General features: G+C 46.8%; 2 protein-coding genes across 7 annotated transcripts in view; one reads left to right on the forward strand and one right to left on the reverse strand.

Annotated features, from left to right (window-relative positions):
- The window catches only part of LOC126570388 (low-density lipoprotein receptor-like), a 220,207-nt gene that overhangs the window by 140,192 nt on the left and 56,873 nt on the right, over nt 1-23,142 (reverse strand). For all 6 annotated transcript variants that reach the window (XM_050228121.1, XM_050228125.1, XM_050228124.1 and 3 more), the window contains one exon: nt 6,489-6,626. In XM_050228121.1, the coding sequence (XP_050084078.1) occupies nt 6,489-6,626 (138 nt within the window). The remainder of the gene's footprint in view (nt 1-6,488; nt 6,627-23,142) is intronic.
- LOC126570391 (probable nuclear transport factor 2) lies at nt 18,565-19,857 on the forward strand. The gene is made up of 4 exons (XM_050228130.1): nt 18,565-18,732; nt 18,859-18,930; nt 19,005-19,103; nt 19,180-19,857. The coding sequence occupies exons 1-4, from the start codon at nt 18,625-18,627 to the stop codon at nt 19,291-19,293; spliced, it is 393 nt and encodes a 130-aa protein (XP_050084087.1). The 5' UTR covers nt 18,565-18,624; the 3' UTR covers nt 19,294-19,857.

A 23,142-nucleotide genomic window follows, 5' to 3' on the forward strand; every position in this document is an offset into this window, starting at 1 on the left:
TCTTTAACAACACTTTTCCTAGAAAGGATGTGAAAGAGTGCAAAAGTAATAATGTAGAGTAGTTGACAGGGGGAACAATACTACATACAAGGGCAGGTAAGATAACGATGATAACAGATGATAGGGTCCTCGCACCTATCAGCCCCTCCTCCAACAGGCATCCTCAGATAGGCATTAAATGTTCTTTTTGAATTTACGTAATAATTAATGATACGATTTAAGATCAGATAGCACATTCTCTTCTCAAACAATCACTAAAGAAGAATAACTATATCAACTAAACTAGAGTTTCTCGTCCTATAGTAGTTCTTATTTTGTTCTACTGCTTGTATGCTAATCGAAGTAGAATCCTATCATCCTATTCGATTTTATCACTTTGTACTTAATTACTTTGTTGTTTTCGAGTATTGTCGCTATCGTTATTGATCATTCTTTTCTTTGGATTTTTAGTTTCTATTTCCAATTTGTTTTATTCTAATATTGATTGATCTGTTCTTAACATTTCCCACATCGTGTGTTTGTTGTGTATCACAGATGTGTGCACTTTTTTTTTCAACGATTTATATTTTTGGCACTTTCCCTTCCCTACCATCGTGTGAAGTACTTCTAGTTTAATTTTGATTTTAGTTTCGTTTAATTTGATGTTCCATGTCTCCAGCGTCTCTGATTTCTGTTTAATTAGTGTTATCGCAATTTTTGCAGCAGTGTTTACTTCAAATCCTTCAAGAAATAATTAATGTAAAAATAATACATACAATTCCTTGAACTAAATCCCTCCCTTGTATAATGGTGTGTTTAGTAATTCAATAGAATTGTAAATTGAGCATTTTATTCAAATCATTGGAAACTCTCGAATAGCTTAATAAGTGTGTAAAATAATAGTGTAAAATATCGTAACTGCTTATAGGGTGCACATGCCGCCGACCATATCGACTAAACACGTCCCTTTTGCTGATAAAAAAGGGCAAACATTGAACGCCCTAACTCCCACTCAGGCTGAGGTGTTAAAATGAAATGATTCCTTCGAATCCACACCTCATCTCGCACACCACCCCTTTCCCTGCTCTGGTGTGCACGAGAAAATGCTCTTGTTTCTAAGAAAGCGCTCCTTAATGTGAAAGGATAACCACCAGAACCATCGAGAAAATGCGTCATCGCGAATACGCACGTCCACATTGTGCGCTGCGGTGGCATGATCCCCGTGTGAACACGTCGGCGTGACACCGGAAATGGCCGCGGCGTAAATGATGTACGGGAGTATTTTTCGAACGTTTGCTAAATTTATGATATCATTCTTTTCCAATTTCTCCCCCACGAAAAAAATAACCTCACACACTGAACCGAATCGACACGAGCAAAAGTGCGTGGCCTGATGCTTACGATTGTTGGCATGTTCAAGCCCCGTTTTTGTTGATCAACAACACCGCGGCGGTCTCACACGGGGTGTGGTTTTCCATACACTTTCCGCCCCGTTTTACTCTCCACTTCATGGCAAAAAAGGCAAATATTTACAGCAAACATTCACACACGCTTGCACTCAAACACACAGTGCGAGTATTAGCACTCGCGAAGAATGTTTGCATTTTTTTTCCGCAAAATTTCTTTCCTCTCGCGGAAAATTCCGCATAATCAGTGCGCGCCAGCGCCTGTGCTCGGCCACAGGATCCTTTCTTCGGTTCTTCACTTCAGTTTCGGGTGCCAACCGTGTATGGATTTAATATTTTTTGTAACACTCACAACAGAAGGGAGAAAGTATAGCCGAGCACCTATCCGATCATAACGAAGCGCCGCCCCTTCTCTCGGAATTTCCCAGTCCGCACTCTAAGGTTCCTGTTGCAAAAGGGATGATCGCTTGGCACTGGTAGCAGTAGCAGCAGCGGCCCACCCGAAAGAGAGCGATAATCGTTAGAACAAACTGTGGAAACTGAGTTTTTCCTCCACCTCGGGCGTCCTTCACCGGGAGGTAGGAAAAGTAAAAAGGTACTCTGGTGACGATGGCAGCGGCACTAGTAACTTAACTCCATCCTCGTTGTGTAAGTTCTTAACGTCAGCTGTGCATACAACACCGAGTCCGGCTGTTCGGCGAGCAACAGCGGCCCCTCGTTATCTCGTAAGCAAGCGTACACAAGCACACAAGCACCGGAATGTCGGAACAAAAGGCGGAAAAAGGGGCGGAAGAGGCCATCCAATGGTGGAGTGTGGCCCATCAATATCATTCGCCATTCTGTGTTCGTGATTTGGTGCGAAAAGCGGAAACGAAACGGAAAAAAAGAGTGAAAATCCTCTGACAAACGTGCGTGCATGCTTGCGTGGCCAAAACCAAAACCGAACCGAACGGAATGGTGCCTCTCTTCTGCCGAGAACGGCGATCCTTGTAAACGTATCGTACGCATGAAACGGTTCACATAAAAGGAAGAAGAGGGAGAGACGGAACGGAATCGAGCAAAATTATACTAAAAATGATTGCACTCATCAGTTATCGAGCCATGTTCCGCAGGATACGCATACTCCAGGCGGATCCAGTGGAGGGGGGGGGGGGGGGCACATAAGAGAACCAGAACCAGATGCAAAGCAAATGGCCACTTCTTTCGGTAATGGAATGGAAAAGCAAACGCCGGAACGCTCGCCCCCACCCGCAGAAAGGTAAATCCCTCAATGTTTACGCTTTGATGAGCATCATTTTGAGGGGCCCAGTTCTGCCTCTCCCGGAACTGGCTCGCTTCTCGCTCTGTTTCGGGGAGGAAGGAGCGCCTTTTTGTGGTTTTACATGCTCACCGATAATAGCCTGTCTCAGGCGTGAGGCAGAGTGAAGGATGGGGCCCGGGAAACAAATCACCGCAATTAGGACGTCACTTATTCGATTCGCTTTTTTTTTTGCTTTGCTCTTGTTGTGTTTCTACTTTCAGTCGCCTACCAAGCGGGGCATTGGATTGATGATGGAGCACGCTATCGAAAACCGATTTGCAGGGGAGGGTGGCGATCCGATACTGAATGTGTAATCCGATTTGATTGAGAGGCTACTTATACCGGTGAAAGGTGTGATGATAAGCGCCCGTAACTGGTGGTGAGAGTCGGCGATCGTCGAGCTGCCTCAATGGCTTACAATACAAGAAAGGACGAAGCGAAGTCTTATTTCTAGGGCTAGGAAGAGAAAAGAGAAGCTACGGAAGTTGCCGCTCATAAATTCATTGCGGCGCGCTATCGCCGACCGTTTTGCGAGCACAACCTGGCAGCATTCATGCACCGAGGGCCTGAAAGGCCTTACTATAACAGAGCTCGCTGGGCACTGGAGGATAGCTGGAGTGGCAGCGCATTTTTCCTCGCCCCCCCAACCCGCACACACTCGGTTGGAAGGATAAATACTTATTTGCTCTCGCTGCTGTATATCGCTGGCGGTATGTTTACGTTGCGAAAGAGTCTCCACTGAATTTACATTTCATCAGCGAGCTACAAGAACTCACTCTGAGGCGCACCCCCCTCCCTAGAGTATTCCACCAGCTCTCATATCCTCACACGCCGTCGTGGCTGGCCGAAAAACGTCGCCGTTGCTTTTCATTGTTTTTCTTTTCGGCATGAATTCGTTTTACGTTCGCCCGAAGCCCTACACCACACAACGGTCCATCCGTGACACGTCACGGACTGCCAAACGGGTGTCACACCATCGTCGTCTACTTCTTGCCTCCGTCCGGATCCTGCGTGGAGCCTGTGAAAGCAGCAAGGACGTACTGCTGCACCGGCTGGCTGGCTGGCTGGCTGGCTGGCTGGGTTTTTGCAGCGACTGCTTGCTGACGATGTTTGAAATAATTGTTTGTTTCCTCTTTTCCGAGCGACTTCTCCCTGCACGAGAAGAGGCGGACTAGCTGCCGGGGGAGTTTTCCCGAAAACGGTTCCCAAACGACGGGCGCTGGGTGCACCGTAACCGGGTCGACGTTATCTTGCTTGGAGCGTGAGGCAGTTTTCAAACTGTTTGGATTAGAAGAAGGGGGAAAACTTTGCTTGCGGGCTGGCGCTACGGTTGGAGTGGCGTAGATCATTAGGGTGTGCGATATGGAGATAACGAAATGGCGCTCGGGTGGGCCGCGAGGATGATGTGGTGAGCGATCGCGAATGTGTGAATGTGTAAAGCATTCGCGAATCATTTTTGTTGGACGTAAACGGGATGTAGATCTCACAGCTAGTAGCGTAGTGCGCTGTGGTTGATCGATAATATTTCGTCTTGTGTAAAGTGGATTAGAATTGCTTCATTTACAGAGGAATTACAGTGGATCTGGTGAATATTTAATGTAGTAAGAGATAGATAAAAAGAGACTCGTAATCCAAGAGAGAGACAATCGCGATTTAATTAACGTTTACCGTGTGTTCTTACGCGATTTGCAGACTTCTATCCATCAATGCAACGTTCAAACTTATTAGCTCTCATTGGCTCATCTGTATGTACACATGGTTAAACATGGAGTTAAAGTCATGGTTCATGATAGACCCCATGCTCTTCTCCAGCAAAAGAAATGGCATTTATGTTACCAGTTCAAAATCATCTCAAATACTGTTGCGATGCTCCATTTGCCTATCGTTCTGATCAAGAGAACGAGCTACTATATCCTTCCAATGCATTTGAAGCCTTTTGTAAAATGTTACATGGAACATATCCAATATTTCTGAATATTCCTGTCTGGTTTGCTACAGAATCCTCTTTCTGATAAGTATCATACAGTTTGAATTGCCGACACAATCACCATTTCACGTGTTTTTACTTATATTTACTATTCACATCACTTACTTAAATTTACATCACTTACTTACTGATGTAACTAGTAAACATCATAAGCTATGATAGACAAATGTTTTGATTATCCCTTAGAAACTAAAGAAAGAAATGAAACAGATAATATCGCGGGCGACAACATACTTATATTTATGAAGACTATTCACTTCCACCATTCTTCTATGCTTTCATCAGAATAAGGCTGCTATTAATCAAAGATTCACTTAATAGTGAAACAATGCTTATAATTCCGTTGGCACCCCCGAAAACTCGAAAAGTTTCAACTTTCACGCTAAGTAAACACTGAAGATAAAAGTTCAACGAGAACTACAAAGGTACTCTCCACTAACCAAACACATCGTACTACATAATGATCCTGCAGCACTTTAAAAGACGATGGTAGAACTAAACGGTAGATAACAGTAGTTCACTGGTCTCATTCCTAGACAAAAGCTCAGAAACTTCATTGATTGAAAACGCTATCACCATAAGTTGGTGGAAGTTTGAGTTTGAGCAAGCAGTATCAATGCTAACGAACATTCTTGCAAAAACCAAACCAACTGCTGCTGCTGCTGCTGGTGCTGCTACTTCTGCCAAGGATATCACTACGATAAACGACTGCAACTGAACAGCGAGCTCCAACCAACGAGCTGGCTAATAAACTTGACAAGAATGCTTTCCATCCCTTGCGCACGGCCCGCCAGTAACCAGTTTAACCAGTTCTCCAAGTTCTCTAGCTTATCCTGTAATAGAATTCGCATCGCTTTTGGGCCGTTGAGCCATCGCGAACCGCAACGCGGTAACACTAAACCCGCGCCGCGTGCCCAGTGATGAAATTTGTTCCAATAATTAACCGGCCAGCTCCGGTTCGGAAATCAAAAATAACTCCACAAGCAAATAGCCTGTGGCAGGGTGGGCGCTGGAGGCTCTGTGGTGGCCATCGTACTTCGGGATTTTTGGATGCGCTAAAACTTTCCTACAAACTTTCATAACGTTGTGCGAGCGAGCAGAGGTAGGAAATTCCGAAGCGGAAATTCCTCGTATTCAAAGAACCCGCCCACCGGGAGTGCCGCCCTCTACTTTTCCATTTTAACTTTCCTTTCAGGCCGACGTAGGAAGGACGTCCGGTCACGGGTAAGATTACCCCGGCATGAGGCGACATGAAATAGAAAGTTACTACCATCGTGTGCACCATCACCGTCGTCCGACTCCGCACAAGATTAGCAAAGTTGTGGGACCAATGTCTTGCAAGTCAATCGGTTTTCTATCGGGCCGAGCGGAGCAGAGTAGAGCATCGCATTTCCACCGCCCATTTCCAGGCAGCACCGGATGGCTGGAGGGTTTTGCGAGGGTTTAAATGGTTGGATTGGTTTTGTTTGTCATCGACTATCTTCGAAGGGATTGGACCCTCTAGTGGCCAACACCCACTCACGATGGTGTTTCCTTGGTATGCGGGTCGGCCAGATTGGCGAAAGAAGGATTTTCCTCGGGCGTTGATGTATCAACCACTGCGTAAGGTTAAATCGGTGTGGTGCCGGTTAAGGTTAACCTGTCGCGCCCACCGAAACCCTATAGAAAAGCAGTAAAATAGACAACCGATAAGATTTAGGCGAGTGGTAACCTCGAAAACTTGTGGACTCACAAAGTCGCTGCATAACATTAGGTTCTTAATTCATCTACTGTCCGAACATCGTGGTTTTCTTCATTCATTCTCACCAGTACTTACCTTTTACTTTGCAAACATCCGGCTTCTCTTCGCTGGCATCGCCACAGTCGTCCTCACCGTCGCAAACGAAGCTGATGTGTATGCACTGACCATTGTCGCACCGGAACTGGCGCTCACCGCACCGAAGCGTCAAGTTAACTGTAACGATAGGAACACGATAGGCAATGCCGTTAGTTATGAAGTAACTGAGAGTAGCAACTTCTCCAGAGAAGTTCCACTTAATAAGACTTAAACCGAGATTGTAAAAATCAAATATTGAATCCTTGGAAAACTACAACCAAGTAAATGTTACGTTGCTACAACACGAAATACTATACACCGTGTATCGAATGCGTCCTTTAACGTCGTACACACGTTGATCGTCGAATTAGACCCCACTGGTTGGTGCAAATAATATCAATTTCACAAAAATAGTACCAAAGGCATAGGAGGCCTAGCCTCATCCAACATGGCGACGGTGACCACAGGACACACACTCCGGCACCATGCCACTTCCGTGTAGTGGTACTGGAAATTCAGAGAATGCTGAAACTCGAGAGCGGCAACATGTTTCACGTTTGCTGGAACCGGTTGGTGGCCCTATCCGCCAAAAAACAAATAGCAAACCCTCCCTTACGTGTGTATCACTTGTACACACTCGGGGGGGGCAGAGAAAATGGTCCGACGAAATATTTTCAATTCCATGCACTCGGAAACAAGGAAAACCCGAACCGAGACCCCTTCACCAGTTGGCGCAGAGAGACTGCGGTGCGGTGTACGGTGGTCAGTTATCCTTTCATTTCCACGCAATAAACCATGTTGACCATGGGGACCATGGTTCTGGGATCGTGCGGATCGTGCTTTCGTGTTTTACTTTTCTCCTTCTTTTTTTTTATTTGGTGAACCATTCTCGATTTAGTTTGGTTTGGGTTTCGTTTCGAACGCTTTTGGGGGGAAAAGCTGAAACGAAACCGAAGCGTTAGTTAATATAAAAGGAAATACACACATATACACGCGGGCACCTAGAGGGGCTAAAAAAGAAAAGAACAGACCGGGCAGAACAGGCCTAAACGAGAAATTATTTCTGGACACGTCCGAAATTAAACGAATCGAATGGCGGACCCAACAACAACACCATCCATCGTTCAAACCGACCAAAGGCTACTTGATGCTGCTGCTGCAGGAGCATGTATCGTCTCACCGTTTGCCACATCGATCCTGGGAAAGCGTGCACTGCGATGGGGACAGTGTTTGCGCAAGGGCGATGATGCTTATGCGTAGCAAACACAGGCTGGCAGGCAGGCTGGGAGGCCGACCCTAAATATTTGCTATCGGCAGCGGTCGTCGGTGGCGTCGGTTTTTGTTACTCGACGTCCCGTCCTGGAACCAGTGCGAGTTATGCGATCGGTTCGAGCCTTATTTGGAGTGGTGCCCAGGCCACTGTATAAACACACCATCACCATCACCATCGGCATCGCCTCGGCTTCGATCGAGTTCGAGCCACTCAAAACACAAACCTTTTCATTCGATGACTCGTCCTGAAGCTCGCGTGCCAACGGTGCCCCCGGGATTGCTTTGATAGGAACGGAAACGAATGAATGGATGGCGTTTAGGTTAGCAGCTTTTCATTGGATGGTGAGATGGATCGCAATCGGGCGGCAACCAGGACTCAGGTCAGTGGACACCACCATGCGGGCTGCTGCTGCTGGTTCCTCCACAACAAACACGAAACACGAAGCATAACTAATGAGGTGCCGATGGCGCTTCGGGGCAGCAAACCTCCCTAGGCCTGGGTCAGGATGGTATTAATGGTGATTGCCGGGTAATATTGGTGGTCGTTTCGCTTTGATTTGAAATCCGTCTTCAGTCGTCCGGTTGTGCTGGTTCTACGGCCAGCTCGTTCTCAGCTAGGGAACATGGTATCCACTCTGCATTCGTATACTGATTCCATCTTTTGTGCAGCATGAACGCAATGAATAACCGTAAAAAAAGTTAAAAGATGATATTGTGGCAACCTGGGCCACAATATTTTCTTGCGTTTCTTAGGAGTCTCAGCACACCTTGCGCCTTCAACATCACAGAGAGCTGACAATCACTCTTCCCTTTTCGATCGCAGCTTTCGGACGAGCTACACGCGTCCGCTGCAAGGGCCGAGTGTACACAACGCGGTGAAGCCAATATACAGTGAAATAAACATCTTACACTCGTAATCACATCCAAATCCTTTTCCTCATCATGAAGTTAAAACAGGAACCATCTTCGTTCCTAAAATATGAAACACTCGGTAAGCAACGGAACAAATGAGCGGCAATTATAATAACTGAATCGAGGTAAAAATAAATATTCAATATCGAAATGGCAAAACCAAAAAAATGATGGCTACAACTCTAGGTTTTGAAAAAAAAATGATAAAACATGGTAAATACAATCGATTATTTGCGTATTTAAAGGTTCGTTGTAATCTTCGCAATTCTGATCATCAACGAAAATAACTGACGAAATAGATATGGTCGAAAGCCTGCACCACCTACAGTCTGCCAGATAACAGGAGTTCCTCCATTTAGAGTGCATCAAACCATGACCGGAGAGTGATTTGCTTTTGCTAACAATTCTAAACGAAGTCCGAAATGAGCTACATCGACCGTCTCCCCAAAAAACACCGTTTATCCATCGCTAATTGCACACAACGAGGTGGCAGGCAGTTTGGCATGGTTACAAACGATACCATCAAGCATTAGACATGCACCGCCAAGCGGTTCTAATGGCGGCGAGCAAAAGGTTTCCCCATTTAATACCATTCAAAACACTGGCGCGGTCCGTTAGTACGAATCAACACCCTGTACGGATGGGATACGAGATGAAATCACCTCAACAACTACTCAGAACCCTAGTGCTGATGTTCGCTTTGCTGGAGCTAGCAGAAAACGCAGCAAAACCTCCACGAGTAAGTACGCCACGAGAGTTGGCCCCAAGTACGCACGGAATCAGTGGTCTACGGGAAATACTAAACGTCTTCCCTTGTTCCCTTCCCTCCGCACCGATAGCCGCTTTGGATAAAGCGGTTCGAGTGTGTGAACGAACCGCTCGCGTACGGAATGATCCTGGCGTGCCGGTTGGAGAACAAACGCAACAGTCCGCAGCTAGTGTCCATCATCCTGAACGTGACCAAACCGATCGCCAAGCAGTACATCAGCTCGAACCTGTACGCCAAGAATCGGGGCCCGGGCCGCACGCTCATGTACGGTACCAGTTTCGAGTACTGCGAGTTCCTGAGCAACGAGCAGTCGCGCAACCGGAATCCAGTGGCGATCCTCATCTACAACTATGGTCTGCACAATTTCCCACAAATCATAAGACCCTGCCCAACGCTCGGTCTGTACAACATTAGCCAACTTCCGGTGGACAGGAACCTGATACCGCCGTTCATCACACCCGGTGCGTACTACTTTGTGCAGCGCTTTTACACCAAACGCAACGAAACGCTGCTGGAGTATGAGGCTGAGTTTGTCGTTTCCGCCGCCTCGGTGTTCAATAAATCGATGACTTTGTTTACCGCCCGTGTCTAAACAGCAAAGCTTTCCAGCTGTCCAGTGTACAGCTAATTTAGTGACCACGAAAGTGATTCGCTAATAAAAGCTATGAAGCTAGGAATGAAATGATCCTCCCCCCACCACCCTTCAGATCATCCCCAGTCCCCGGTCGGGGATTTTTAAGCGAACGCAAAAATCCGAACATCAATTGCATCTTTAAATGGTGGTGGTTGGGACTTTGCTTATTCAGCATTGATACTGTCATTCTCAAGAACGCAAGAACAACAAAGCAGGAGCCCTGAGGAGAAGTAGGGACAGGCGGCCAAGGTAAACTTTGCACAAACTTCACCCAGCTGCCTGCCGAAAGTAAATTACAAGACCCCCACCAGCACCAGTACCCTTCGGTACAACCAGCAGCCCTTCGAGCGGCCATAAAGTCAGACAAATTAGTGCCACCGAGCCGAAGCAGGGCGGAGGCCACATATGCTACCATCCAGCAGCAGGATCGAGATCGTTCCCTCGAGCACTCGACGACGACGATGATGGTCGCTATGGTGGTATGGTGTCCGGTCCCGAGGAGCGATGTTAGGCGGCGATTCCATCGTTAAAATCAAATTACGGCGAATGCGAGTGCGAGTGCGAGACCGTACGCGAAACGCTGGAGGCTTGGCAGGGATCACAACTAACTTACTAACTTACTAACTTACTCACTTTCCCGGTGTTTTTCACGAGATCGCCAGACGCAGGGCAGAGCGGAGAGAGAGGCTGCGATGCGGTTAAACTTTAGACGGACAGAGCTTTCGATTCCGTTCCGTTCCGAAGGCGGCCAGATAGTGGGGACAGTAGCCAAAGTTCTGTCGCTGTTGCTGCTGCTGCTCACGATGCCTGAGGTGCCTGATGTCTGAGTGGTCACCGGCAGCACCAAGCCTAAGAGTGATCTCGGGATGGACCACTTCAACCTTAATAGTGTGCGCGATGGAGTTTTCGGTCCCGGTGGTGGTCGAAGAAATATCATTATTCCGGTCACGTCAAATCATGGAGAAGCGAACCGTCCTGCCGGGAGGTGCCTAATGGAGGAAAAGCCTCCATTCTCCAACGCAGAGGCGCCGATGTTGGCGCGGTAGTGAAGTTGTAGTGGGTTGGTGAGGTGAGTTGCAGCAACTTAACGAAAAAGTACAACACGGTGGCCCCGGACGCAGGAAAACGTTTCGAGTGGTTGGTGGTTTTTGGGGCGGATTAGTAAAATGCAGTTGGGCAATTTTCCACTTAACTTGCTGGCAGAACAACGCACGAACCTCCGCTCCAGCAGGAAGCCTCGGAATCACATTCGTAGGTAAGGGAAAGTTTTCGGAAAGCGAGCGATAGTGAAACGCCGAAACTCGTGGAAACTTGAACCGCGCAGAGGGCTGAAAGTAACGCTCGAGTAGTGTGGGTGTGAAAGAAGACGCCACCCATCCGCGCCCGCGCTCTAGTGAGGTGGCACCGAACACGGGAATAGAATTCAATTATGGGGAATTTATCCTTACGACTACGACCTCGCACAAGATACCGGATCGCGAACATGCTACCCCGTGGTCCCCGAGTCTCGTATTTCTCCCAAGGCGCTTTCGCTACGCCACCGAGCGGTTGTACCGCCATTTAACGGGTCGGTATTACGTAGATTAAAGCCTGTACCAACCACAAGGTAGATGATCCCCCGGCGTACATCTCTCGAATTGTCTTTCGCTGGCCGTGGCAGCTGGGTTCGTGCGGTAAGGTTGGAGGTGCATAAAATGAATTGAAAACCTCGTGCAAATGAATCCTTTTTTGGGTTTTGTGGGGAAATGGGGTTGGTTGGTTTTTGTAGAGCCCATGATTCGCAATGATATCTGATAATACGAAACGGTTGTATTGCGCCGCAGCAACCGGCCAACCGGATACTCAACGATTTGCTGCGGGGGGGGGGGGGGACCTCGCTTTATTAGTTAGGACATGGCGGGGGGCGCTCCATGTACTACAGGCAAATTACTGACAGCACAATGGAATCGTTTGCTGTTCAGAGCACAATGCAAAGCTTCCCGCGCCGCAGGGTTTGCGTTAAACATCGTACGGAATAGTTATGGTTATTAAAAGTGGAGGAATGTGTATCGGGTTTAACAACCGTAGCGCACAATTAGATCTATCGCTTTGTTCTGGGTTTGCCTAGGGGTGGTTGGGTTAGGTTGCCTAGTTAACGCAGCTAACCACGCACTAATTACAACATCTGGAATCCACAGTTTCCGTAAAATTACATTCGATGTCAATACATCACGCCTTAATACAAAAATTATTATAAAATCATTAATTCAATCGTTTTATCGCTACAATTTTGCCTGTTTTGTTAAAGGGTTAAGAAGAAAGTTTTCCAGTTCTACTCCTTCACTATGGATAGGGTCATTTGTGCAGCAAGTGGTCATGCTTTATCCTGTAAGAGGAATAAAGTCAACCAATTGATTAATTTTGGGCTATTTCATCACAAGGTTTCTCATAAGTTCGTCTAATGAATAACATTAAACATCCACCAACAGAACGTCAGTGACCAATGGCACCACTTTTCGTACTGTAATTTGTTGATTTGTTCACCCATCCAATCAAGAAAAGGCACCGGTATGGCGAAAGAAAGCAGAAAAAGACAGCCTCTGAGTCTTACTTTCTACTGTGAAACCGGTCAAAAAGTTTCGCGATTTGTTCCACGAGAGTTAAGATTATTTGCTTCGATTTGCGCTAAAAATACTCGATGATACCAACTATAACTTCCTATTTAAAAAAGAGCAGTGTAAATTATCAACAATTTCCAAGCAACATAAATGTGATGCGTGTATGAATACAAGGACCATCGAAAAGCAAAGAATTTTCGTGTAACCAGACACATCTTACCGTTTCCCGTAACATCAGCGGATGACAAGTTGTCCAACACCAAATAGGACACGCGCTAGTGCGATGCATTCAACCGAAGCCTTCAGCCGGATGCCTTGTGATTAGATCATCGAAAGAAAAATAATTCCATTCACCCACGCCGCTCTGTCTCCGGATGCGCCTGGCGCCGAAATAAAAGACAAGAGTGACGTATGTATCCACCAGCAGACTGCGTGGGCACTTGGCACCTAAGAACACGTGGCACGTCACATCCCAACCACCGCCAAACCACCAAGCCCTCGTATGCGCCGTTTATCCAGATCATCAGACCATGCCGGCTTCTGTCGGTTTCTTGGAACCACCGCGTTTTTGTCGAAGAAGCATCCTCGGAAGCATCTACGACTGTGTGCGTCCGTCAGTATATTCAACATTCAGAATGGTCTCCCGGGGAGCAATGCTGTGTAGGATGAAGGGAAGCCCTTTTTGTCTACCATTTTCCCGTAGGAAAATCCCTTCCTGCAAGGACGTTTCGGGTCCAGTCTTTGCCAACGAGCGAAGCATATGCCTGGCAAACAGTAAACACCAGCTCCAAACTCAAACACGCGTAACCCAAACTGCCACGCAGCAAACAAGAACCAAAATTTCTCCATTTCTCCAAGCTCCAAGTGCTGACTGCTGCTGCCTGTCCTGCCTTCCCAACCTTCCCTGCTTCACCTTCTTGTTCTAATGATGTTCCAGCACACTCGTGGCACTCGTCGTTGCCCAGAGCATCATCATCTGCAATATTGTTATTGTGCTGCCCGAGCAAACATTGATCCTTTCGGAACATTTAGTGCTCTAGTGCTCTGCCCTCGGTGACCCGCCTCTCTGCCTCTTCCACAAGGGCGGGACGACGATGCTGAGCGGTGTTGGGGATCATGTTGTACCCTTTCAATTATTTCCATTATTTCAATGATTTCTCGGCGGAACTGGTAGGCAGCTCAGCTCGCTCGAGTACTTCGCAGTACGCCCGTTGTGACCTATGACGAGCTCGTGTGGCGTTCCGCCCAATAGACTTCCAGCGAAGGCACACGGGCGAGTGGTGGTGGTGGCTCCATTGTTGCGCGTCCTCTACCTGGCAAGTGCTCCGATGAGTGGTTGTTCCGCTTAGGGAACCGTGTACCCTGGGCTCAGGGGTTCATGCTGTATGTGTTTGCCCAAGCGAGCTGGTCCATAATTAATGATGGAACAAATTTGTTTGTCTAAGAAGCGTAACAATAATATCACCCCATCCTGCATCCCACAGGCCACCCCCTTGCCTACATCATCCTTCCCTTGAACCCTCCCAGTGCCATCATCGTCAGGACCAACGGCCGAAGCGGTTCTAGTGCTACACTACTTCCGATAAAGAAACCCCCGCGTGGTGGTCGGCACTGTAGCCACCTCTGTTCTGTTCTGGCGTACCTGTCGCTTGGTTCCCATGACGCTCAGCATAAAAGGCGTCGCCTTCTTCGTCGATGAGCACAGCGACGGCGACGTTCCCATTTATCATCGGCAAAAGATCCGTGCAAATGGCATTCAAACAATCGGTCCCCCCGAAGCAACCCCCCTCCGAAAAGTGTTACCTATTTTTGTCTTTCGCGTGAAGTGTGTGTCTCAGTTCCGGTCGCCTCAGGCCAAACGTCTGGTTGCCGGTGTGTCAAGTGCGAGACGAATGTTTTACGAACTCGAGCTCACTCGAGCAACATTCCGAGTCAACATGTGCTGCTGCGTCGTCACAAGCGTCTTAATGAGAAATGGAGGAGTAGCACACCGGTACTGGGAGCAATTATAGCACCACACCTTGCTACACGTATCATTGAACGACGAATAGAATCATGTAAGATGGAGTGCGATTACCTGATAACACAACAACCAGTTAGTAGTACACCATTTGGAGAAGCGCAGCACTGCTACCATCTTCACTTCCTAAAATGCCAGAAGATAACGTTTAATGTGGGCATAGAAGAAAGGATTAGGAGCACAGCGCGTCGCTAAAGTACGGTCGCGGTTCAAAGCTGTACTAACGAGTCTCATTAGCACACGCAAAACCCCACTGGCACAGCTCCTTAAGTGCATCTTTGCCGATGTTATGAGAACGCCCAAATGGCTTTCCTGCCCCTATCATACAGGACCTCCTCCCCTGCCGATCGACATCCCTCGTTCCACTCCTTCCGTAAACACGGCACTAGTTGTGCAACTCTTGCACACATGCGGGCAAGCGGAGATACTGCAATGACGCCGGGGACACGAGCATTGCATTCCGGAAGGGCGGAGTGCATTTAGTGGACCATTTATTTGGTGTCCATTCTACGATCGCAACTGTGCTGTCGACTATATTTTCATGTGTTTTTTTTTCTTGTGCTTGCCATTTTCATTTGTTCATTTTTGGCGAAAGCAACGCGCATGATACTCGCCTAGTGGCTGTGGTTGTGCGGTGCCACTACGTAAACTGCCAACAGTAGCTGCAAACCGACCACCATCAGTAAAAAAAAGGGACGATTTGGGGAGTTCCCGTGATTTATGTCGTCCGTTTGCCGCGCCGCCCATCCCCTCTTCTTGGCCTTTGGATTCTTATGGAGCGTGCTGGTGTTTTCTTAATGTTTGTCCTTTCCGGAGGCACTCGGCCCGGAGGAGCAAACGTTCATCACGAAACGTAACCTTTCGATGCGCACACGGTTCACAGTGTGTGCTCATACGCGATTGTGTTGTTGTTGGCCTGCAAAGGGACAGACACATTCCGTATGACAATGATTTAATGGGGTTTTCAGTTTTTCTTCGACTTTTCTCGTTTTGGTTACGTTGTAGTATGTTCAAACGTTTCATCTTTAGGTACATAGAACCATCAAAATGCCTGGATTGATAGAATACCTGTCGTGTTTGTCTATTTTAACGATTCCGCCTATTTAGCTGGTTCATTCTCAAGCAAGAAGCTATTTTAAAGATCTTTTCGATTTACAAAAGTTTAATTTTTTTAATTAGTTGCGCGGATGAATCAACTAGAGCATTACCAATCGGTAAATACTTCTTTTACAAATCATTTAGAAAAAACTCTTTTCTGTTCGAAAGAAATGTTTGTTTTAAAGCAACCCACATTATAAAACGATGACTTGCATCGAAAGGGATGGAAATGCGTATGATGGTTTTAATGCTACAAGCTGCATTTGGTACAGAATTTCTGGTTAATTCACAAAGAAATCGTAGTATCATTAACTTTATTAAGGATGTTTGTCGACCACTAGGCTGAATCCCCAATTAATTGCAGTTTTGCGGAAGGCAGTGACTTAGTTACAGACTACCATAATTTCAAATTCTCTCTTCAAGTCAAATACTTACCTCAAGTGCAAGATTACTCAAGGTTTATAATTTTGTTTGCTAAAAGATAATCAAAGTAAATTTATCTAACATTGTTTTTCAAGAAAAAAATTAAAATAATGTTCTTTGAACACCATTCTGACATTCAATCATGCTTTCTTCTAGGATGCTAACGCCATGTCCCTAGCATTATGATGCTTTCAATTACCACTCCACCGGTGTTGATTGAAATACCTTCGCAACACTTGCCGTGTCGGTCCGTTAACGGATTTTCCAACCTATTTTCCACGACCAAGCAGAAGAAGCATCAAGAGCGTGAGCGTGTTTCGCCAAGTAAATAGACGGCAAATGGCTGACAAACACAGCGGGTCCGCCTCGCGTAAATGAAGTGTAAACGATGAATGGTATCCAGTTTGTTTGATTTATTTTCGAAAAACCATTCCAATTTGCGCAACCAGCCCACGTGGTCCGTGTTGTTCTGCGCGAAAGAGTTGCTGCCACAACCGTAGGTCGGTCGGTGGTGATGGTGGCGCATAAATTGCCGAATTATTAGCCGAAGCAGCCTGTGCAGCGATAGCACGCACCGAAGCCGACTTCTGACAAAAATTATTGCGTGCTCAGAATTATCAAGACAGGGCCAGCAGACCACCACCAGACGATGTTTGTTTTGCTTCCCCGCTGTTAAGCAGCACATCGTTTTTCGTGCCGGGATGAGAAGGCTCTACCCTCGGGAGGATTCGACGATGGCCTAAACCATCCGCCGCACAGCGTACACGGTGCTCAGCGGCACAAGGGAGTGGCAGAGAGGTAGTTATATAAAAATTTATGACCACCCGTCGAATGCTGTCAGCCTTAGATAACATATCCTTAATTGACCGTGTGAAGAGTGGAAATACACTCGCACAAACTTAACCCTGGCCAGTCGGGCGGGCCTGAAGGAACTGTGAAGACTGTCTCTGGCCAGACGATGCTAGAGTGGAAACGATTGGCACAATTTGGGATCTAGTTTCAGAGACGAAACGCGGCACAATTTCGGCACGTTGCATCTTTCATCTCATTCTTGGTGTCTTTTTTTTCTTATCCAACAATTCTTGCGGCCAGCAACAGCCAGGCTACCAGCGATTGACATGCTCGAACGCTCAGAAGCCCGAAGCCAGCGTGGACCACAGAGCTTTTCGCCTTCTGGCTCCCGGTACCAGCAGGCTCCAATTAAAAGTTCCAAACAACAAATTATCCTATGTTTGTCCAACCATGCCACATCCGCACGGTACGTGCCTGCTACGCGATGGATGCCAAGATGGTTTTCCAATAAAAACTCGACTCCGCTCAAACTAATTATCCTGCAGCAACCGAGCGGTTCGGTGGCCAGGTGCGAGATCCTTTTGGTTAGAAGATTGTAAACAATTTCACGGTACCTGGCGGACAAAGCCGGGCGAAACATGCCGGCGAACAATGGACAGGTGGAAAAAGAGGCGTTTTGAAAATGTTCTCCGAAACCACCCTTTGCACCGGAAGGTGTGAAAAGTGTTGAAATATGTCCATAATGAACGAGATTTTGAACTCATTTTAATGCTGCCACTGGACCCAAAATTCGGTGCGCCAAACAGGCAACAAAAAAGGCATCTTCAAATACTGTCAATCTCCAGCGAAGGACATTCCAAGAAAGATGGTCTGCGTACCAGCGGTTTGCTGGACAGATTAGATTTGTTTGCTTGCTGTTTGCTTGCCGCCAAACGGTGTGCCGGACGCGTGGTGGCACAACCGTGATAAGAAAGCTTATTAATTTTATTAACATCTTTACAGCCTTGACTGACAGTGCAGTGAACGGTTCTATTGGAATAATTTCATTACATTTAAGTGATATTAACCAACTGAAATGCCGTTTCGAGTGATCACAATTCTTCCCGTAGATAGAGCAACTTCAAGATAACGGATCAAATTTCGCGTGTCAGCAGATTTCTATAGTCCACCTCGTTCGCTCGCAGTTGAAGAAGCAACCGCAGCGACCAACATCAAAAGACATCGATTTGAAAGGGACATTTTCCAAGGATTACTTTCCGTGGTTTGTGGTTGAAGTTGAGCTGATAATGAAGGAAAATCTCGATAGAAATACTCCAAAAACAGTTCGAAATATCAGAATTAAAATGCGCTACCTTTTGATAAAGTTCTTTGTTCATAAAGTAATTATTTTCTGAACATCGAAAAAACAGAGGAAAATCATCGCCTGGCAACGAGCCATTCGAATCCTGGAGATCAGATCAATTTTGCTGATCAGCCCAAGCGTTTCAAGCTGTAACGCTTGAATTTATGTTCAAGCGTGTTCTGTCAACTGTCCGTTGAAACGTCAAACATAACGTCAAAAAATCGCAGGTAAACATTAAATCAGGCAGCATTAAAAGAGAGATCGCGCGTTCTAAAAAATGGCTTTGAATCCAAACTACGAAGAAATTGGTAAAACCTTCATCACCCAATACTATGCGCTGTTCGACGATCCGGCAAACCGACCCGGTTTGGTGAATCTGTACAACGTAAGTAATCGGCGCCCGGGACGCGGGAACACCGCTTTGCAGGACGCGCAGATCGCATAACCTCACAAAGAGTGCCTTTCTGGACGCTGTTTTATCGAATGTCCTTATTCCTGTTCCTTCCCTTAGCCGGAGCTTTCGTTCATGACCTTCGAAGGGCAGCAAATACAAGGTTCCGCCAAGATTCTGGAGAAACTACAGGTAAGTCGGATGCGCATAAATACTGGCGCCTTGCGTGGAGGCTCACTCTTTGCTCATCTTTCCACTCCCGGCAGAGTCTCTCATTCCAAAACATAAAGCGGGTGCTGACGGCGGTAGATTCGCAACCAATGTTCGATGGCAGTATTCTGATTAACGTCCTCGGCCGACTTCAAGTGAGTATTGCATCGGAATTGATCCCAATCTAATATTTATATGAATATTTTCTCCCTTGTCTTTCCCTTTGTACAGTGTGATGATGACCCACCGCACGCTTACTCGCAAACCTTTGTACTGAAACCCGCGGGAACGTCCTTCTTCTGTGCGCACGATATATTCCGTCTCAACATTCACAATTCGGCTTAAGTTGCAATCTGAGTCTTGCTCCTCCGAAGAGACCGTCTGCCGGCTGCCGATACATCGTGCGTACCTCTACATCACCAACATTCGAAACGATGCCGGAAAATAGCTTCAACATTCTTTATTCGGTATCTACGAAGCATTATTGGAATAACGGAACCGCAGATTACCTCCACCCCAATAGACTTGATTGCATTCGCTCTTATCTTAGCAACTATTCACATTCCAATGCGTTTTACAATAGCACTGGCCTCGTTAACGAAAGCTGTCCCTAAGCCCAGAAACACGGTCCATCCGTTGACTCCAGAAACGTGGCGCGAAGCACTAGGCAGCTTCTTTAAGCCTGATTAACGACGTGGCATATCTCAATAGCATCAGCGGCGCCTAGTACAGGAGCGGTTCAAGGATTACGGAAACCGTAACGAAGGGAAGCCAAAGATTTGTCAATATCATTGGTTTATCTAAGACTGGCCATTAAAAAAAATCAAAGAAAGAAAGAAGATGTAGAGTGGCAAGAGAGTACGTTAGCCACAGTTCTGGTAGAGAATAAAACTCAAAGTCTCCGATAAATTGTGTTGTGTTGTCTCTTCCCTTTTCCTGAAAAAAAAATGAACCAAAAAGAATCCCTAAGGCTCTTCTAAACATCATAAATAGCGCCAAGTGTTGCCATATGACCGGGCTGGCACTTGGCCAAACGCCGGCACCGATGAAATCTGGTCGTAGGGGAAGGAGAGTGCAAATAAAACCGAGAATAAGGCGAGAAATCCGTAGACCAAACATTTTTAATTCTCTACGCCATGTCGGCTTCTATCGGAATGGCTCGGTATTTGCGAAAGATTTTACCAATTTATCCGTGTGCAGCAAACACTTCACTGTGAGCGCCACTTACCGTTCCGGCGTGGCCAATATTCATCACCGTGCTGCTGGGGGCTTGCGTCCTGTGGTACGAAACGCCTCACTTAGCGATGCCATTTACCGGAGAGAATAATACAATTAAACAATCCGTCAATAGGGAAGGCAAAAGCAAGCGATTGTGCCAACCACGAACCACGGCCAACCCCATTCACAGCCCACCCTGCCGCGGTTTTCGTGCTTGAAGATTGAAAAGTCCTGCCTGGCCAAAACCTGCAATCAGTGGCAGCGGTGGCGGTGTCCGGTTTGCTTCGGTCGGCAAAAGCCCTCTCCTCTTCAGTCCCGAGGAGTGGTTTCTGTTTTCTTTTCGTTTCTCGCTCCTTTCAATGCCATCCGAGGACTCGCTCACCGGCCATTGGCGACACGATTAATTCCGACGAAGAGTGGAATAATTCAGGACACGAGCAAACGCTGTTGGACTGATAAAACGGTGCCAGTTCCCCCGGAGCAACGACCAAACCACGGCGACCAAAATCGAATAAATACCGAAGCGGGATATAAAGGAGAGAAAAGCGAAGAAATGCTTTAAGCGTCTCCTTATCCTTCGGAGTGAATGTACGATCCACAAAGAATTAAGCTTTCCACGTCCCGGAGACAACACTTGACAATTAATTTCTTCCAGAAGGGAGTGGAAAAAAGGACCAGGTCGAACTAACGTATTCCTCGGAAGGACGAGACGGTCCTTGTCAAGAAAAAGGGCAGGGAAGGGAGTCGACACACGAAATACAATTTAAAATCTTTCCGGCACTCTTCGCGGCCCCTTAATCCCAAGGTCGTTTCGGAGGATTTTCTCCGGTGCATTTCGAAAACCCCATGGCCCCCGGTGGCACTAATCTTTGAAAGCTTTTCACTCCAGCACTTGCATACTCCCACCGCGACCGGGGGCGCGCGTTGTAGACGGGATTGGGTTTTGATTAAATTTCGTGTACCGTACGTTTCGCGTGCCAATGGAATCAGGTTGAGGATAATTGTTTTAAATGCTCGCCAAAAACCCAAACCGGGCCCCAAGCGAGCGAGAACAGGTACAGGGAGGGATAATGAATAAAGAAAATCCAAAACGGAAAATTCAAACACACTGGAGCGGATACACACGCGCCGCGCACGGAGCCGGGACCGGAAATGAAGTGCTTTTCACACAGGACACACAGCACAGAGACAACGCCAGAAATGGGGAAACCAGATTTAAACGATTTTGTCCAGCGACTGGCTAATCAAACAAGTTTTCCTCGAGCGGGCAGGCGCGGACGAGGGTGACAAAAGAAAGAAGATCGCAACATTGCGCTGTCCGGTCCAGTTCTGGCCTTCGGCCTATCTAAATTATTCTAAGCTCCTTTCTCGTTTCAGATCCCCGCTCGGATTGCACGGACACGGAGCTCCACTCCCTCTCTTCCGCGTCGTTCGCTTCCCCTTCCCTGGCAATGAAATTGAGAAGGATTCCTGGAGGGACTTGTGCCACTCTGCTTATTGCCTTTCGCCGTGAGTTTCTCCTTGTTTTTCCTCTTCGTTTTGCTTCTTTCCCTTATTTTTGTCCATCACTTGGCTTTGTCAACTTAATTTCTGTTGGCTTTTGCACGGAAATGGAAATGAATGAAAATGGAAACGTGTACAACTGAAGCCCCAGCACATTGCCGGCTGACTGACTGTCCTTAATCGACCCCGTACCGCAACGACCCTTTCCTCTTGCAAGCTGGACGCGGGATCCGCGGAGCGTGTCGTAGTTAATTTAATCAATCAGCCACACTAAGGACGATGCCCGATGGAATGAGCTGAAGCCAACTGACCGGGCAGAAGTTCGCGTAACGCTAAATTGCCGCCGGCGCCGCCACCAGCTGGTGCGTTGGATCAGATCGTGGCCGAAGGATAATTAAGCTATACCCGGAACCCCATGTTTCGCATATTTAAAATGCTTTTCTTCCTGCTCCCGCCAGCATTCCCGACATTCAGTCACAGACCTTTGACTAGGATTTGGCGGATTTTTTAATCTGGAAATGTCCGGTGATGAAATACAATTTCCCGAAGACAGATGCGAATGATACAAAAAACAAAGGAAAAGAGTTATTCTTGGAAGCTTTGGAAGGATTTGTCCGTCCGTCCCATGGATTGGACGAATTGAAATGAACGTACGACGAGTATTATGTTGTTTTTCTTCGCAATTTGCCATGCAAATCGTTGATGTTCGATTATCAATTAGGCCACCTTAATTTCATCATTCTCTGGGCTATGTTGGGGTGCCGCCACTCTTCAAGCATCTGAAGAATTATTTCACATTAAATTTACTAACATTTTTTCCTTGCAAATCGAAATCATGAACGTCAGACGTGACGTCACTGTTAAAGCCCAAAAAATGTATTCTAACTCATCAAACAGTGTGGCTAGCCCAAGTAGGCAATGGCGAAAAACCTTTTTTCTCGATCAACTTTCTAGGAACGAAAAATCATAAATTATTCTTCCCGCAAACTGAGTTATATAGCACGTTACGTCAATAGAAGATTATTTAAACCGTTGGTGGGTTCATGATAGTCATCCCGGGAAACGCCTCGCCACCAGCACCACGTGGTAACAACGCGACGCGAAACAAAAAAAAAAACAATTTTAAAACTCAATTATGGTGCACCGGATGAATATGCAAATGAAACGTCCTTCTTGGAATGCGTAAGCAGCGCGTAGGATGCGAAAATATTTTCTGCGATTCCAAGCTCCCGATATCGGCGCAAGCTAAACGGGTCCGGTGATGGTGGCTTGCCTTTATTTGGCACGCCGACGCCAGGTTGCCTGCCTGTACCTTGTAGCCATGGCAACACTCCCGGATTATTCCCATCCTTTCGTTTCCATTTGCGGTTCCAAAGCGCCCATTTTCCATTGTACCATTTTCTTTTTTTTTTCGTTTTACCTTTTCCCTCTTTTGTGTTGGTTTGTGTTCCTAACCTTTCGGTGGAAAATGGT

The sequence above is a fragment of the Anopheles aquasalis genome, chromosome 2, assembly GCF_943734665.1.
Source record: "Anopheles aquasalis chromosome 2, idAnoAquaMG_Q_19, whole genome shotgun sequence".
In the NCBI taxonomy this organism is placed as follows: domain Eukaryota; kingdom Metazoa; phylum Arthropoda; class Insecta; order Diptera; family Culicidae; genus Anopheles; species Anopheles aquasalis.